The 16,311-nt window shown below is 45.6% G+C and overlaps 1 protein-coding gene across 3 annotated transcripts in view; it reads left to right on the forward strand.

Moving 5' to 3' along the window:
- Positions 1-16,311, forward strand: part of LOC309622142 (uncharacterized protein) — a 70,789-nt gene that overhangs the window by 16,650 nt on the left and 37,828 nt on the right. Inside the window, exons 2-3 of one of the 3 annotated variants that reach the window (XR_014240542.1) lie at positions 3,213-3,350; positions 15,894-16,031. Coding sequence is in view for 1 of the 3 variants with exons in the window: in XM_082409290.1 (XP_082265416.1) it covers positions 3,253-3,350; positions 15,934-16,031 (196 nt within the window). In the remaining 2 variants the exon portion in view is untranslated. Of the gene's footprint in view, positions 1-3,212; positions 3,351-7,382; positions 7,429-15,893; positions 16,032-16,311 lie in introns of those variants that run through there. The other 2 variants (XM_082409290.1, XR_014240543.1) reach the window with 2 other exon arrangements.

Raw genomic sequence — 16,311 nt, forward strand, 5'->3', positions numbered from 1 at the left:
TAGGGAAATCATTGCCACATTTCTTACAGACGTTCATTAATACACTGAACTAAGAGTTACTTATATTCTACAGAGTATTCTATTTTATGTATCATATACTTAGAGCTATATAGATCTTCTTTAATTAATAATCCTTAGGAAGGAAAGAGCCATCTAGTTTGAACTATTACAGTTGTTCTGAAATCATATGTGTCTAATGAGTGAACTGATAGCAGCTTTTAAGGAGCCAAAGTAGGGATTAAGAAGCTCTCTTTGTAACTTGGTTCAAGAGTAGGGTGAAGTTTCTTGAGTGTACCTTGTGGAGAATGTTGTGGTCCAAGGCTCTTCTCTTTTAGTTTCTTCTCCTTGACTCCTACCTTCCTTGGGCTGGGCTAGGCTGGGGGCCAGGTTGGACTTGCGACTTAACATTTCACTTCCGCTTTCTCTTTTTTTTTTCTCTTCCATTATGGGCATTGCTTCGAGGACAAGCCTTGATCTTGCATTGGACGTTACTTCCTGTCACCTTCCAGCAGCAGGAGTCTTCTTTTCAGTGCTTGATGCTTCACGAAATAGACTCTGCCCGTTGGCAGCAAATACCAGAGAGCTAGGAGACAGAGCTGGTTGCAGACCTTTCCTCTTCCAGCCTTTGGTTGCAATTGTTTGGCCCATAATTTGCTAGCTCTAGTTCCTTGGGCCACACAGGTATCCTGCCATCTCCAGCTCTTGTTATATGTGAGAGACATTCTGAACACTGTCCCTTTTTCTTTGCACAGAAGTATATACAGTGTGGCAGTTACTGTAATCTCCTCCGCCTTGCAAACAGCCACTCTAGAATCTTGGACCTCTAGGACTCTCTGTCTTGCATGCTTGGGGGCAAGGCCAAGCAAAATGAAGAGGAGAATAATTAGAGAAAGAGGAGGACGTTGGTGGAGAATTGGGAGCAGGTAAGGTGAAAGGGCACAGGAGAAAAGAGATGCATGTAGACTTTTTGGTTTCTGTGGGAAACAGGTTGACACACTTGGGCCTCATTTGGTATTAACAGAACAGAGAGTTAAAGATCTAAGTAGCTAGATAGTGTGCAGCAACTGCCATGAAGTCTGTACACTGAAGAGAAGAGTCTCACATCTAGTTTTCATTTTGTTTTATGTCATAGTACCTTATTTATAGCATTCACTGGTGTGTTTGTAGAATACAGATGTTTTCAAATGCTCTGGTTTTGTCTACATGGTTATCTCCTTGTCCTGTTTGTAAGGAATCCAACATTGTAAGACATATTGCATGTTTTTCTCTTGACGATTGTTGACCTTGAAGCGTCATGAACTAACTTGAGCTGTTGGATTCTGTGGAGAAACGTTCAAAAGGGTCTGTGAAAAAGGCACTGTGGTGAGTCGCATTATGCACCCGAGCGTAAGGAGCAAGATATCTGCCACCAGCCCAGCTTGGCCTGGATTGCCTCTGTTTTAGTTCCCCTGGTTAGTGCTTTTCTCCCTAACCACTCTTGTGACTGTGATAATGTGAGTAAGGGCGGAGTTGCTAATGATCTATGTGTGAGGTAAGCTGGTTTGAGGGAGGCAATCTATGGACCTAGTCATTTTCCTTGGTGGTAAGCTTTCAGGGGTGCAGAGATGGATCTTCCTGGGGCCTTTTCTGGTCCCAGGAAGATATCGCATAGATGGGACCTCCCAAGACACACATTGAATCTTTAGGCCTGTTTTTCCTATTATGAGGTACGAACGAGTTTCTTCACTGATGGGGATGATGCTTATCTGAGAAGAAATTGTGAAAGGTGGTGTAGTGTAGAGGTGTGGCTTAAGCTTTTAAGTTTTCCTCCAGGTTTTTCCCCTAAGCTTCCTACTTCGGACGGCCTACTTACATGATACTAGTAGGTGATGTCCGGCTAACAACTTCCTAAATATACCTGCAAGCCAGATCAGTGTCTCTTTTCTCTGTATTCCCATGGAAATCAAGAGTCCCGCCGAATTTTCCATCGAAACAGTTGATTTGTGTTGTCTCTAGGAATTCTAAAGGGCGTACCGTTGCTTCCTAACCGGTGTCATTTGGGAGATCCGCCTCTGTACGTTCAAATGATTAATTTTGAGACTTTGCTCATGTGTGCAGTAAACCCTTGAATTCCCTAAGACCTTCCTTTCCTCCATCTCCTACCCCATTAAGCCCGCTTCAGTTCATCTCCTGAATTTCTTTGGAATCTGTCAGCCAGCTCTTCCTCAACTTCCTAATACTGAACTTGCCTGTCTGTTGCGATTAGGTCCTAACTAGTGTCCATATATCTTGTTTCCTTCCAATCCACTCTTCACACAAGAAACCTTCAAAGCAAGTTGGAACGTTGCTCATAAACATCGCTCACAAGCATTGTTTTGAGAATAGAAAACACACTGTTGGCCTTTAAGACTCTGCGTGGTCTAGAATCCTCTCTGCTTCTCTAGTCCCATCTTGTGCCACTTTTGCCCTCACTTTCTATGCTTCAGATACACTGAATTAACCTTAGTTCTCACTCATCTGACAGAAGTCAGTTCAGATACTATTTTTCACTGTGATTCCTAGCATTAAGGAATTTGATTATCAGGTTTTGTATGAGGACTATTTCATCAGGGGTACAGAAGTTCTGGCCATCTCTGGTTTTGGATATCCCTTATTTGTTGAGACCTTTGCGTTGTTTGGTTGCCTTTTGTCTGTTTTCCAGATGGGAAAACAGGAACAAGGGAAGTATAGGTTATTACTAGGTGGGGTTGAGCAAGTGGAGCAGCAAACTGCAAAGCAGAAAGAAGAGGGACGTACTATAGAGGGATATGACTTCCATTCTCAAGGCGCCTGCATCCTGTGCAGGGAGACAGCCTAACATAAAATGTGCCTAACAACAAATATATTGACTTCTTACTAAAAATCTCCAGTTCATAGAACCGAGGGGTTTGTACCTTCTCCTTTAAAAGTGATAGTCCTGGGACTTCCCCGGTGGTCCCGTGGTGAAGACTCTGCGCTTCCAATGCAGCAGGCGTGGGTTCAATCCCTGGTTGGGGAGCTAAGATCCCACATGCTGCGCAGCCAAAGAAATTTTTTTCGAACGTTATACTCCTGTATTATTGGCTTTAGTGGTTTAGATTTTGTTTTACTGTTAGGAAGATTTCAGTTTATTTACCGGGAACAAACAACACATAATGTAAAAATAGTTTCCCAGAAACGATTTCCATCATTCTCTTCTTCCCTTTCTCCCGCAGACTGGTGTTTCACCTTGACAAGTTCTCTGTCATTCCATAGGAAAGCTGTCTGGCTTGGAGGTTGCAATCCCAGGGAATTTTTCATCAGCGGGGAAGTCTCCATCACTACAGAGGAATCAAGGGAGAAGTCAGTCCCTGGTAAGTGAGATGCTCCCCCTAAACACCAACACAGCAGTCGTGTACCTTTCAAGGGGTTCAGGGGCAAGATGGGCAAGGCATTTCTACTAACTCTTCTTAAGGATCACGGACAGTGCCCTATGCTACGAGGTAAGCGGTGACTGTTGTAGTTCTTACTGGTGATCCTTTCCTGTCACTGATTCTCGGCTTTCTTTGTATTTCATAGGACTGTTGTAAGTCCAATACAAAATGAGTCTTATTTTTAAAAACCTGAAATGTTTTACAGAGCCTAGCATTCTCATATAGGGTCCTTTCCATTCTCCCCACTTTCCCGAGAGGCCAAGAACACGTCACACCATGAACTAGGAGAGGGGGTAGAGCCCTTGCTGATGAAATACATCAACAAAGACAGAGTCTTAGCCTGCTTGCTCTCTGGACAGGATCTCGGACCACAAGGTCTTCAATCCTGGTATAAATGAAGGAAGTGAGGACAGTTCAACTGGCACTCTGATAACAAGAGTTCGGAAACACCTTCCAAAGAGACTATAGCAGTAGATGAGGGAAGGGAGTGCTACAGTGTGGCAGTACAGGGGGAATGATCGGCTACAGCAGTGAAAAGTGTGGTACCGATTGGTGTGCTCTCGGGGTTCTTGTACATGTAGCATAGATGACCTCTACGGTGGCCCTCGCACCTTCCCACCTGCATTAGGTGTTCTTTTTTTTTGTAATTTATGTTTATGTATTTATTTACTGTTTGAACTTATTTATTCTACGTATTTATTTTTTTGGCCGCACTGGGTCTCTCATTGCTGTGCACGGGCTTTCTCTAGTTGGCGGCTAGCGGGGGCTACTCTCGGTTGCGGTGTGCGGGCATCTCATCGCGGTGGCTTCTCTTGTTGCGGAGCATGGGCTGTAGGCACGTGGGCTTCGGTAGTTGAGGCTCACGGGCTCTAGAATGCAGGCTCCGTCGTTGTGGCACATGCGCTTAGTTGCTGCACGGCATGTGGGATCTTCGCAGACCAGGGCTCGAACCCGTGTCCCCTGCATTGGCAGGCGCCACCAGGGAAGCCCTAGGTGTTCTCATATAGAGTCTAAAAACAGAGAGCACTGAGAGAAGGTAGTGGTTATTAAAGGCTCAGGATCTAAATTCTACCTGTCTCTACACCCCTTCCCAGCTGTCGATTTGACCCCATTTTTGAATGCTGACCTCATTGTTCAACTTTTCTCTGCCGTCTGTATACTCACCTTGAAAACTTGTTTCTGTGATGCGTTGAGCAGACACAGGGTGGCAGACTGCAGAGGTGGAAGCTGGTGGTCGGATATTTGTGGGCTGAATCTCCTTCAGTCCCATTCCCATTTCTGGTTGCCCAGAGGCCCTACTTCCTGTGTGTGACGCCGAGCCGTAGGATTGCGGGCAGGAGCCAAGTTCTCCATACAGTAAAGACCCCAGTGTGCCTTGGTTATAGTAATATACCTGGCTTCCTTCCTGGCAGGGAAGTGACAGGCGGCTATGCCCCTGCTTTGTTCGTGGGCCTCCTGATCCAGCAGTTCCCTTGGCTCTGCCCCTGTCGTCAGCTGCCCCTAGGATAACTCTGAGCCCTAGCCACTTCTCTGGTAGATTTCCCTATTCCCCCACTACAGTCACACCTGAATAAGGCAACTCAGACCTTTCAGAGATGTGTCCTGAACCTCTTGTTTTCTGAAATACCTATCTGGTGGTTGTGAGACTTAAGGCCAGCGTCCCCGAGAGACTTTTTCTATTTCTCCTAGTAAACCTAGACTCATCTTCTGTCACCTTCAACTCTACTCCAATTGTGTTCTTTCAACCCAGACCTCTGACCCTGCTTTTTACTTCTGCCATTTCATCCTCGCTCCTGCTTCCTTTCCTAAATCCATACGTCTCTTTTGGCCTTCCTAGCCCTGGGCCAAGTTCCTTCCTCTTTGCTCAGTTTTTACCCCTTTCCTTCATTCTCCCATCCAACTTTCAGTCCTTCCTTTCTCACGCCCCAGTTAGCAGCATCTGAAAATTCGAAAGGTTTGTTACTCGTCTATTAATTGTATTCCATTTACTTATTCAGTTCTATACCTATCTTACCTGTGTATGGAAGAACAGCTGGTAGCCAAGGTGGCACCAAGAATCCTAGCAGCTCTCACTTGACGTATCCGTAGTAGTCGGCAATTTCCATTTCGTTTTCCCTCTCGGTGAAAAATTGCAGCTTGCCCGAAGAGGTGTATCTGGCAGCATTCTCCCGTTGTTGTTGAGCCCGCCTCTTCATGGCCTCTCGCTCTGGCCTCTGCTCTTGTTCGATGGGCTTTGACATGACTGGCTCAGGCACGTTGGGTTCCCTCCATGGAACTCGTTGCTTGCTGAAGTCTTGGAGTAGAAATTGGGTTTGGAGCTTGGGTGGGGACTGGCGCTTATTCACAGCAGGGGGAACAGGCTCCCGCTGGAGAGGAGCGCCAGATGAAGTTTTGGAGGGTGCAGGCCTAGGAGCAGCAGACTGAGGGACACGAGGCTGGGTATGGTTGGTCCAAGCCGGTTGGGTTGGGTTGGTCACAGTTGGCTGAGCTGGTTTGGCGGGGCCTGGCAAAGAGGCAGGAGCTGGCTGGGATGAATTGACTGCAGCAGGTTGAGCTGAGTCAGTAGAACCAGGCTGGGCACGGTAAGCCCCAGCAGGCCGATGTGAGGCCAGAGACTGTGGCCTCCGAGGAGCGGGTCGAGCTTGAGGCTTGTCCCAGGCAGAAAAAGGCAGAGGTATCAACTTGACCTTCCCAGGAGGAGGCCGCTCATACTGGGCTGGAGACGGACACTCTGTTTCAGCACTGCTGTCTGGTTTCTGGGCTTGGACTTGCGTTTTCTCAGGACCCTTCCCCTCACGTGGGGTATGCCGCCATGGCTGGATAGCTGGGGGTGGCTGGGGGTCTTTGGGGTTGCTTGACTTTCCCAAGAGCCGACAGGAAGAGAGCCCAGTTTTCGTCTCATTCTTCTTCCCCAGCGCATGAAGAACCTTCACAGACTCCAGCATGCGCACGCCAAGGGAGGTTCGAGGCTTTTGAAAGCTCTGTTGGAGAAGCTCAGTTTGGTGTTCCTTTCGCTTCGTGTGGGGGATTGCTGGCTTCTCTTCTGCCTTGACTTTGTTCCCTGACTGCTTGTTCTCCTCAGCCTTGTTTCTCCCTCTGGTCCTTTTGGTCTTTTCCTGCCCGTGGCTCTTAGTTTTGCTGATCTTTCTGGATGCAGCTTTCTGAGGTTTGCCTTGAGAGTGCTTGGCCGTGTTCACAGGAGCCCTGTCACTGACTGCAGCGTGGCATATAACCACTTCTCCCCCTAACAGGCACTCTGGATTCTTTGGCTGGATTTTGGCCTTGGGAGCGCCACTGATAGGCTCAGAGGCTTTCTGTTTGTTCTTCCTGGGTTGATCAGAGGGAACCTTTATGACACTTGGCTTTTCCTGCACCTGATTCACCTTAATGGCTCTGGTGTCTTTAGCTTTGATCACGTTGGGACCTTGGGATTGATCAAGATCTTTCAAAGGATTAAAGAGCTGGGGAAGGTGAATATCCTCCGCCAGTGTAGTAATGTCTGCAAGACCACTGCTAGGTTCAATCCCATTTTCAAGTGTCCCTAGGTCCTGACGACTCCGGCTGTTCTCTCCCAGATCAGCATTTTCAGAACCAGGCTGCTCCTCTTGGCTGAGGGGATCGGTGCAGGCCAGCGGCTGGTGAATATCAGGGATTCCTAAAGGGAGTAGTGGAGGATCTTGGTTCTCTGTTGGGATCTGGTAGGCATCCAGAGGCTTTGAAAGCTTGGTTTTGATATCATCCACGTGCTTACTCTCTATTTGTCCCTGGCTTGGAGCTGGAGGCAGGGCCAGGAGACGCCTGGCACTCTGGACTGGAGCTGTCACTGAAATGTCCCCAAGTTCAGATGGTGGGTTACTCTCAAGTATGTGGCTGTTTCTGCTACTGCAGGACTTGGGGAGTTCTTGACTTTGTGTCACACAAAACGTCTGGCTTGGAGGTTGCAATCCCAGGGAATTTTTCATCACCAGGGGGGAGGTCTCCATCCCTACAAAGGGATCAAGGGAGAAGTCAGTCCCTGGTAAGTGAGATGCTCCCCCTAAACACCAACACAGCAGTCGTGTACCTTTCAAGGGGTTCAGGGGCAAGATGGGCAAGGCATTTCTACTAACTCTTCTTAAGGATCACGGACAGTGCCCTATGCTACGAGGTAAGCGGTGACTGTTGTAATTCTTACTGGTGAGCCTTTCCTGTCGCTGATTCTCGGCTCGCTTTGTATTTCATAGGACTGTTTATAAGTCCAATACAAAATGAGTCTTATTTTTAAAAACCTGAAATGTTTTACAAAGCCTAGCATTCTCATATAGGGTCCTTTCCATTCTCCCCACTTTCCCGAGAGGCCAAGAACACGTCACACCATGAACTAGGAGAGGGGGTAGAGCCCTTGCTGATGAAATACATCAACAAAGACAGAGTCTTAGCCTGCTTGCTCTCTGGACAGGATCTCGGACCACAAGGTCTTCAATCCTGGTATAAATGAAGGAAGTGAGGACAGTTCAACTGGCACTCTCATAACAAGAGTTCTGAAACACCTTCCGAAGAGACTATAGCAGTAGATGAGGGAAGGGAGTGCTACAGTGTGGCAGTACAGGGGGAACGATCGGCTACAGCAGTGAAAAGTGTGGTACCGATTGGTGTGCTCTCGGGGTTCTTGTACATGTAGCATAGATGACCTCTACAGTGGCCCTCCCACCGTCCCACCTGCATTAGGTGTTCTTTTTTTTTTTGTAATTTATGTTTATGTATTTATTTACTGTTTGAACTTATTTAGTCTACGTATTTATGTTTTTGGCTGCACTGGGTCTCTCATTGCTGTGCACGGGCTTTCTCTAGTTGGCGGCTAGCGGGGGCTACTCTTGGTTGCGGTGTGCGGGCTTCTCATCGCGGTGGCTTCTCTTGTTGCGGAGCATGGGCTGTAGGCACGTGGGCTTCGGTAGTTGAGGCTCACGGGCTCTAGAATGCAGGCTCCGTCGTTGTGGCACATGCGCTTAGTTGCTGCACGGCATGTGGGATCTTCGCAGACCAGGGCTCGAACCCGTGTCCCCCGCATTGCATTGGCAGGCGGATTCTTAACCACGGCGCCACCAGGGAAGCCCTAGGTGTTCTCATAGAGAGTCTAAAAACAGAGGGCACTGAGCGAAGGTAGTGGTTATTAAAGGCTCAGGATCTGAATTCTACCTGCCTCTACACCCCTTCCCAGCTGTCGATTTGACCCCATTTTTGAATGCCGACCTCATTCTTCAACTTTCTCTGGCGTTTGTTATACTCACCTTGAAAACTTGTTTCTGTGATGCGTTGAGCAGACACAGGGTGGCAGACTGCAGAGGTGGAAGCTGGTGGTCGGATATTTGTGGGCTGAATCTCCTTCGGTCCCATTCCCATTTCTGGTTGCCCAGAGGCCCGACTTCCTGTGTATGACGCCGAGCCGTAGGATTGCGGGCAGGAGCCAAGTTCTCCATACAGTAAAGACCCCAGTGTGCCTTGGTTATAGTAATATACCTGGCTTCCTTCCTGGCAGGGAAGTGGCAGGCGGCTCTGCCCCTGATTTGGAATCTGAGATGGTGTTCCCTGAGCAAGGCTGGCAGAAAGCGATGGATGTAGAGGGACCATGTTCTTGGCGTCTGAAGTTTTATCATACTGGGCTGCCAGAAACATGGAGGAGGCAGCTGTGTGGCGGTCAGTGAGTGCCAGAGTAAAGTCTCCGAGTGAAGAAGAATTCTTTTCAGTGCTTGCTGTGATGTCCCACTCAAGAACACCTGGATAGGAAGCAGCTGAAGTGGAGATCTGGCTGTGGTCAGTAACTCCAGATAACATAGTCGTGCTAGAATGTTGGTAAAGGTAGGCACTACCCATGAGTGTCTGGAAAGGGGTACCAGTAGCCGATGCCGAACTGACGGCAGGGGCAGAGACTCTGGAGAAGTTGCAGACACTTCGTGTTAGGGAAGTTGCATTGCTCACCACAGGAGGAGAATGCTGCAGAGAATTTAGAGTTCCAAGTAGAGATGGATGTTGGAAATTTTCTGTAAGAACAAGAGGGTCATGAAAAACTCAGGGAGGTTGAGAAATTCTCACTACGTTTGAGGAACGGCATCATCTGAAGGTTCTTGCTATCAGGACACCTCTACTATCACTACTTCCTGAGAAACCCAAAATCAGACAGTTAATGATGGCTGTAAGGACTGAGCAGTTTTCCACTCTTCTCTATTCACTGCCTGTGCTCCCATCTTGGGCACAGACGGGCAGAAGAGCCAAGTGGTGTGGTTCAGAGATTGTTCTCTAGGCTGGAAGCAACCTTCTCCCTGCCCTGTCTTTCCCTTCAGCCTGCACTCGTATTGACTTCTATGCTATTTCCTAGACTGGAAGCATTTTAGAACTAGGAGGCCCTTAGAGAACTTCGATGTTCTCAGTCTCATTTCGTAAGGAAACTGAGGCTCAGAGAGGTCGGGTTGACTTGTTCAAGTTCTCTCATTATGTTAGTATCATTACCAGGTTTCAGAACCTAAGTATCCTGACTTCCTTGCCAGGACTCCACTCTGAGCATGATACTGCCAGAAAGCAGGAGAAATAGAACTTATAATATAGGCATTTTTTTTGTCCATTAGAAAACAGTACGGCTATTACCATTGTCGTCTTCAGTGTCTCCCTTTGCTTGTGCAGTTCCCACGCTATTACCTAGAGGTGACGTACAGCTCAGTCCAACTGGTGAATTGAAAGAGTCATTTTTGCCCTCTTCAAGCCTGGTTTCTCATCCTACCTCAAAATGATTACCCGAAAGTGGATTTCTTAAGTGCTTTTGGAAAGGGAAAAGTTATCTGATTACTTCAGATTCCTCACCTATAAAGTGGTTATAACACCACCACCAATAATAATAGCAGTAATAATTAATAGATGAATAAGCTGATCTATTGCGTATGATTTATATGGAGGAAGATACAATAAGTTCTAGAAAGACAAAGAAAAATCATGACAAGCATATTACGTTAACGAAAAAGAAATCCATAGATATTAATGAAAACTGGGGTATGTGGCAAGTATCGAAGCCTAATGAATTTACTAACAAATGGCATTCTGTACTATCCATGCAATATTATGAAAGTGAATTTTGCCCACTCTATTTTAGTGAATACTATTAACCAGAAAACACGATGGAGGTGATAGAGGTGAATGAATTCCTAGCCAATGCATACAGACAGAGAAGGTATGTCAGTAAAAAATGCATAACAAGCAACAGAATGCAATAAATGTGCATGTATAGGTAGCCACAACACATATAGACAAGTATTTCAATGAAAACCGGTACGAAGCAGACAGCAAAATAATAAGTGTAAAAGAGTTTCATTATTGTGCTCCTTCATATTTTTACCCAGCAAGTAAGAGGTATTAAGCCTAGGAGAAATATATATTTCAATGAATATAGCTTATATAATAAGCAGAAAGGAAGCTTAAAATGTATCAGGAAGGTTTTTGGATTTATCCTAGAACTTAGATTAGAATCATCTTCAGCATCCAAGAAGATGGCATCCCAAAACCTCAAAAAACCATCATGCCTAGAATCCAATTAAAAAAGATTTTCGAATGTAAGAAAATCCACAGGACTCCACAATATGGTTTTCGATAAACGTGGATGTTTGTTTGTTTTGTTTCTTTGGCCGCGCCGCGTGGCCCTGGCCGTGAAAGCACCGAGTCCTAAGCACTGGACCGCCAGGGAATTCCCTAAGTGGGGGGAATTAGAGATGTGGGGCTTGACTTTTTCTTCTTCTTCTTCTTCTTCGGTAGCTAAGCTCTACAAGCGAACGATGGCTGTTGATCAATGTGCTCTCTGTGTTAGGAAGGAAATAACTGTAAAAATGAAAAGCAGCCTTGCCTTAGAACCTACATATCACACCAAGGAAAATAGTCCTTCTGATTCAATTTAGAAGATATCACTTAAAATGTTGAATTGGTGAAATGTCTACCTAGTTTAAAAATTAGAAAGAATAAAACACTGAAAAGCAGCCCCCTAGATAACCACTGTGGTTGCTTGTTTATAGGAGGCATCATTTCTAAAACGTATTTCTAAAATGTTTATATTCAAAACTGTCAAGTGGCCAACTGTATTCAGAGAGGCAATAAAAGAAAGAAAACGGAGTATGACTTTTCTGATAAGCTGCCTTTCCTGGTGATCCCCTGTTCTGGCCTTACTTTCCTTCTTAGTCTGTTAATGTAAGGGTTTGCTACCATCAACTTGGTTTTGCCCTGCTCTGAGCAGGTTTCCCTCTGTGCTGTTTCTGCTTTAATTGAAAATCTTTGGTTCCCATCAGCATTCCATTGCAAACTCCGTTTTTCTTGAGAGCTCCTCTATGCTTTCCCTCTTCATTCTTACATTTTCTCCCATCTCTTGGTGCCTGTTGGCCTGTGCTAATGAAAACCATCCTAAACTTCCTTACGCTCGACTCTGTGCCTCCCTGTAGAGCCCAGTACTCTCCATCCTCTCTCCCTATTCTCTCTTTTCAACTAGTCGAAATCCTAGTGGAGGGAGACCATTAGAGATGAAACATCTTGGTATATATTGCTAGTTTTCTATGTCCCCTGGCTTTTCTATGTTTCTGTTGAAACACTCTTGAGAAGTGTCTGATTTCGTTTTCTACATGGGTACCCTTTAAGGCTCAATACTGGAAAAGAAGGGGATCAGAGTGATCAACCCAACGTGGTATCCTAACGTAACAGTTAAGGAAAGCAACAGGCTTTGTGAGACAGCCAGTGATTTGTCCAAAGTCACACAGATAGTAAACGTCAAAGTCAAAAGTGAAATTAGGTCTCCAGACGTGTAGTTCAATACTTTCCCTCATTATTCCATGCTATTTTGAATCTCCTACTCAATTTAGGGGCAAAAGAATCGAACGCAAAACTTTCCAAAGTTTCTTTTCTTACCTGACATGGTCAGAGAAGAGGAAGCATCCACTGCAGGTACCAGGGATGAGGAGACAACACTAGAGGATGTCCGAGTGGCTGCAGCTGAACGGCGCACGTGTCCAGTACAGAGGTCACTGGTTACTGGTCCAAACAGCTCCACGGAAACCCCAAGACTCTACCAAGTGGTAGTAGGTTTGGTAGGAGAGTGATGTCACAAAGCAGGCAGTTGAAAGGTATGAGAGAGCCAATAGGGAGGTCCGATCCCCAACAGGAAGGCGGGCTTGGGTGAAGAGAGTGTAGGAGAGCTAAAACAACACCTGAGTTTCTGAGCTCTGGGGAGGAAATCCTAGAAGACAGATTTACCTCCCCCAGGCTCTTCCATTAGGGAAATCATTGCCACATTTCTTACAGACGTTCATTAATACACTGAACTAAGAGTTACTTATATTCTACAGAGTATTCTATTTTATGTATCATATACTTAGAGCTATATAGATCTTCTTTAATTAATAATCCTTAGGAAGGAAAGAGCCATCTAGTTTGAACTATTACAGTTGTTCTGAAATCATATGTGTCTAATGAGTGAACTGATAGCAGCTTTTAAGGAGCCAAAGTAGGGATTAAGAAGCTCTCTTTGTAACTTGGTTCAAGAGTAGGGTGAAGTTTCTTGAGTGTACCTTGTGGAGAATGTTGTGGTCCAAGGCTCTTCTCTTTTAGTTTCTTCTCCTTGACTCCTACCTTCCTTGGGCTGGGCTAGGCTGGGGGCCAGGTTGGACTTGCGACTTAACATTTCACTTCCGCTTTCTCTTTTTTTTTTCTCTTCCATTATGGGCATTGCTTCGAGGACAAGCCTTGATCTTGCATTGGACGTTACTTCCTGTCAACTTCCAGCAGCAGGAGTCTTCTTTTCAGTGCTTGATGCTTCACGAAATAGACTCTGCCCGTTGGCAGCAAATACCAGAGAGCTAGGAGACAGAGCTGGTTGCAGACCTTTCCTCTTCCAGCCTTTGGTTGCAATTGTTTGGCCCATAATTTGCTAGCTCTAGTTCCTTGGGCCACACAGGTATCCTGCCATCTCCAGCTCTTGTTATATGTGAGAGACATTCTGAACACTGTCCCTTTTTCTTTGCACAGAAGTATATACAGTGTGGCAGTTACTGTAATCTCCTCCGCCTTGCAAACAGCCACTCTAGAATCTTGGACCTCTAGGACTCTCTGTCTTGCATGCTTGGGGGCAAGGCCAAGCAAAATGAAGAGGAGAATAATTAGAGAAAGAGGAGGACGTTGGTGGAGAATTGGGAGCAGGTAAGGTGAAAGGGCACAGGAGAAAAGAGATGCATGTAGACTTTTTGGTTTCTGTGGGAAACAGGTTGACACACTTGGGCCTCATTTGGTATTAACAGAACAGAGAGTTAAAGATCTAAGTAGCTAGATAGTGTGCAGCAACTGCCATGAAGTCTGTACACTGAAGAGAACAGTCTCACATCTAGTTTTCATTTTGTTTTATGTCATAGTACCTTATTTATAGCATTCACTGGTGTGTTTGTAGAATACAGATGTTTTCAAATGCTCTGGTTTTGTCTACATGGTTATCTCCTTGTCCTGTTTGTAAGGAATCCAACATTGTAAGACATATTGCATGTTTTTCTCTTGACGATTGTTGACCTTGAAGCGTCATGAACTAACTTGAGCTGTTGGATTCTGTGGAGAAACGTTCAAAAGGGTCTGTGAAAAAGGCACTGTGGTGAGTCGCATTATGCACCCGAGCGTAAGGAGCAAGATATCTGCCACCAGCCCAGCTTGGCCTGGATTGCCTCTGTTTTAGTTCCCCTGGTTAGTGCTTTTCTCCCTAACCACTCTTGTGACTGTGATAATGTGAGTAAGGGCGGAGTTGCTAATGATCTATGTGTGAGGTAAGCTGGTTTGAGGGAGGCAATCTATGGACCTAGTCATTTTCCTTGGTGGTAAGCTTTCAGGGGTGCAGAGATGGATCTTCCTGGGGCCTTTTCTGGTCCCAGGAAGATATCGCATAGATGGGACCTCCCAAGACACACATTGAATCTTTAGGCCTGTTTTTCCTATTATGAGGTACGAACGAGTTTCTTCACTGATGGGGATGATGCTTATCTGAGAAGAAATTGTGAAAGGTGGTGTAGTGTAGAGGTGTGGCTTAAGCTTTTAAGTTTTCCTCCAGGTTTTTCCCCTAAGCTTCCTACTTCGGACGGCCTACTTACATGATACTAGTAGGTGATGTCCGGCTAACAACTTCCTAAATATACCTGCAAGCCAGATCAGTGTCTCTTTTCTCTGTATTCCCATGGAAATCAAGAGTCCCGCCGAATTTTCCATCGAAACAGTTGATTTGTGTTGTCTCTAGGAATTCTAAAGGGCGTACCGTTGCTTCCTAACCGGTGTCATTTGGGAGATCCGCCTCTGTACGTTCAAATGATTAATTTTGAGACTTTGCTCATGTGTGCAGTAAACCCTTGAATTCCCTAAGACCTTCCTTTCCTCCATCTCCTACCCCATTAAGCCCGCTTCAGTTCATCTCCTGAATTTCTTTGGAATCTGTCAGCCAGCTCTTCCTCAACTTCCTAATACTGAACTTGCCTGTCTGTTGCGATTAGGTCCTAACTAGTGTCCATATATCTTGTTTCCTTCCAATCCACTCTTCACACAAGAAACCTTCAAAGCAAGTTGGAACGTTGCTCATAAACATCGCTCACAAGCATTGTTTTGAGAATAGAAAACACACTGTTGGCCTTTAAGACTCTGCGTGGTCTAGAATCCTCTCTGCTTCTCTAGTCCCATCTTGTGCCACTTTTGCCCTCACTTTCTATGCTTCAGATACACTGAATTAACCTTAGTTCTCACTCATCTGACAGAAGTCAGTTCAGATACTATTTTTCACTGTGATTCCTAGCATTAAGGAATTTGATTATCAGGTTTTGTATGAGGACTATTTCATCAGGGGTACAGAAGTTCTGGCCATCTCTGGTTTTGGATATCCCTTATTTGTTGAGACCTTTGCGTTGTTTGGTTGCCTTTTGTCTGTTTTCCAGATGGGAAAACAGGAACAAGGGAAGTATAGGTTATTACTAGGTGGGGTTGAGCAAGTGGAGCAGCAAACTGCAAAGCAGAAAGAAGAGGGACGTACTATAGAGGGATATGACTTCCATTCTCAAGGCGCCTGCATCCTGTGCAGGGAGACAGCCTAACATAAAATGTGCCTAACAACAAATATATTGACTTCTTACTAAAAATCTCCAGTTCATAGAACCGAGGGGTTTGTACCTTCTCCTTTAAAAGTGATAGTCCTGGGACTTCCCCGGTGGTCCCGTGGTGAAGACTCTGCGCTTCCAATGCAGCAGGCGTGGGTTCAATCCCTGGTTGGGGAGCTAAGATCCCACATGCTGCGCAGCCAAAGAAATTTTTTTCGAACGTTATACTCCTGTATTATTGGCTTTAGTGGTTTAGATTTTGTTTTACTGTTAGGAAGATTTCAGTTTATTTACCGGGAACAAACAACACATAATGTAAAAATAGTTTCCCAGAAACGATTTCCATCATTCTCTTCTTCCCTTTCTCCCGCAGACTGGTGTTTCACCTTGACAAGTTCTCTGTCATTCCATAGGAAAGCTGTCTGGCTTGGAGGTTGCAATCCCAGGGAATTTTTCATCAGCGGGGAAGTCTCCATCACTACAGAGGAATCAAGGGAGAAGTCAGTCCCTGGTAAGTGAGATGCTCCCCCTAAACACCAACACAGCAGTCGTGTACCTTTCAAGGGGTTCAGGGGCAAGATGGGCAAGGCATTTCTACTAACTCTTCTTAAGGATCACGGACAGTGCCCTATGCTACGAGGTAAGCGGTGACTGTTGTAGTTCTTACTGGTGATCCTTTCCTGTCACTGATTCTCGGCTTTCTTTGTATTTCATAGGACTGTTGTAAGTCCAATACAAAATGAGTCTTATTTTTAAAAACCTGAAATGTTTTACAGAGCCTAGCATTCTCA

Source organism: Balaenoptera borealis (assembly GCF_965194805.1).
Source record: "Balaenoptera borealis genome assembly, contig: HAP1_SCAFFOLD_1619, whole genome shotgun sequence".
Lineage (NCBI taxonomy): Eukaryota > Metazoa > Chordata > Mammalia > Artiodactyla > Balaenopteridae > Balaenoptera > Balaenoptera borealis.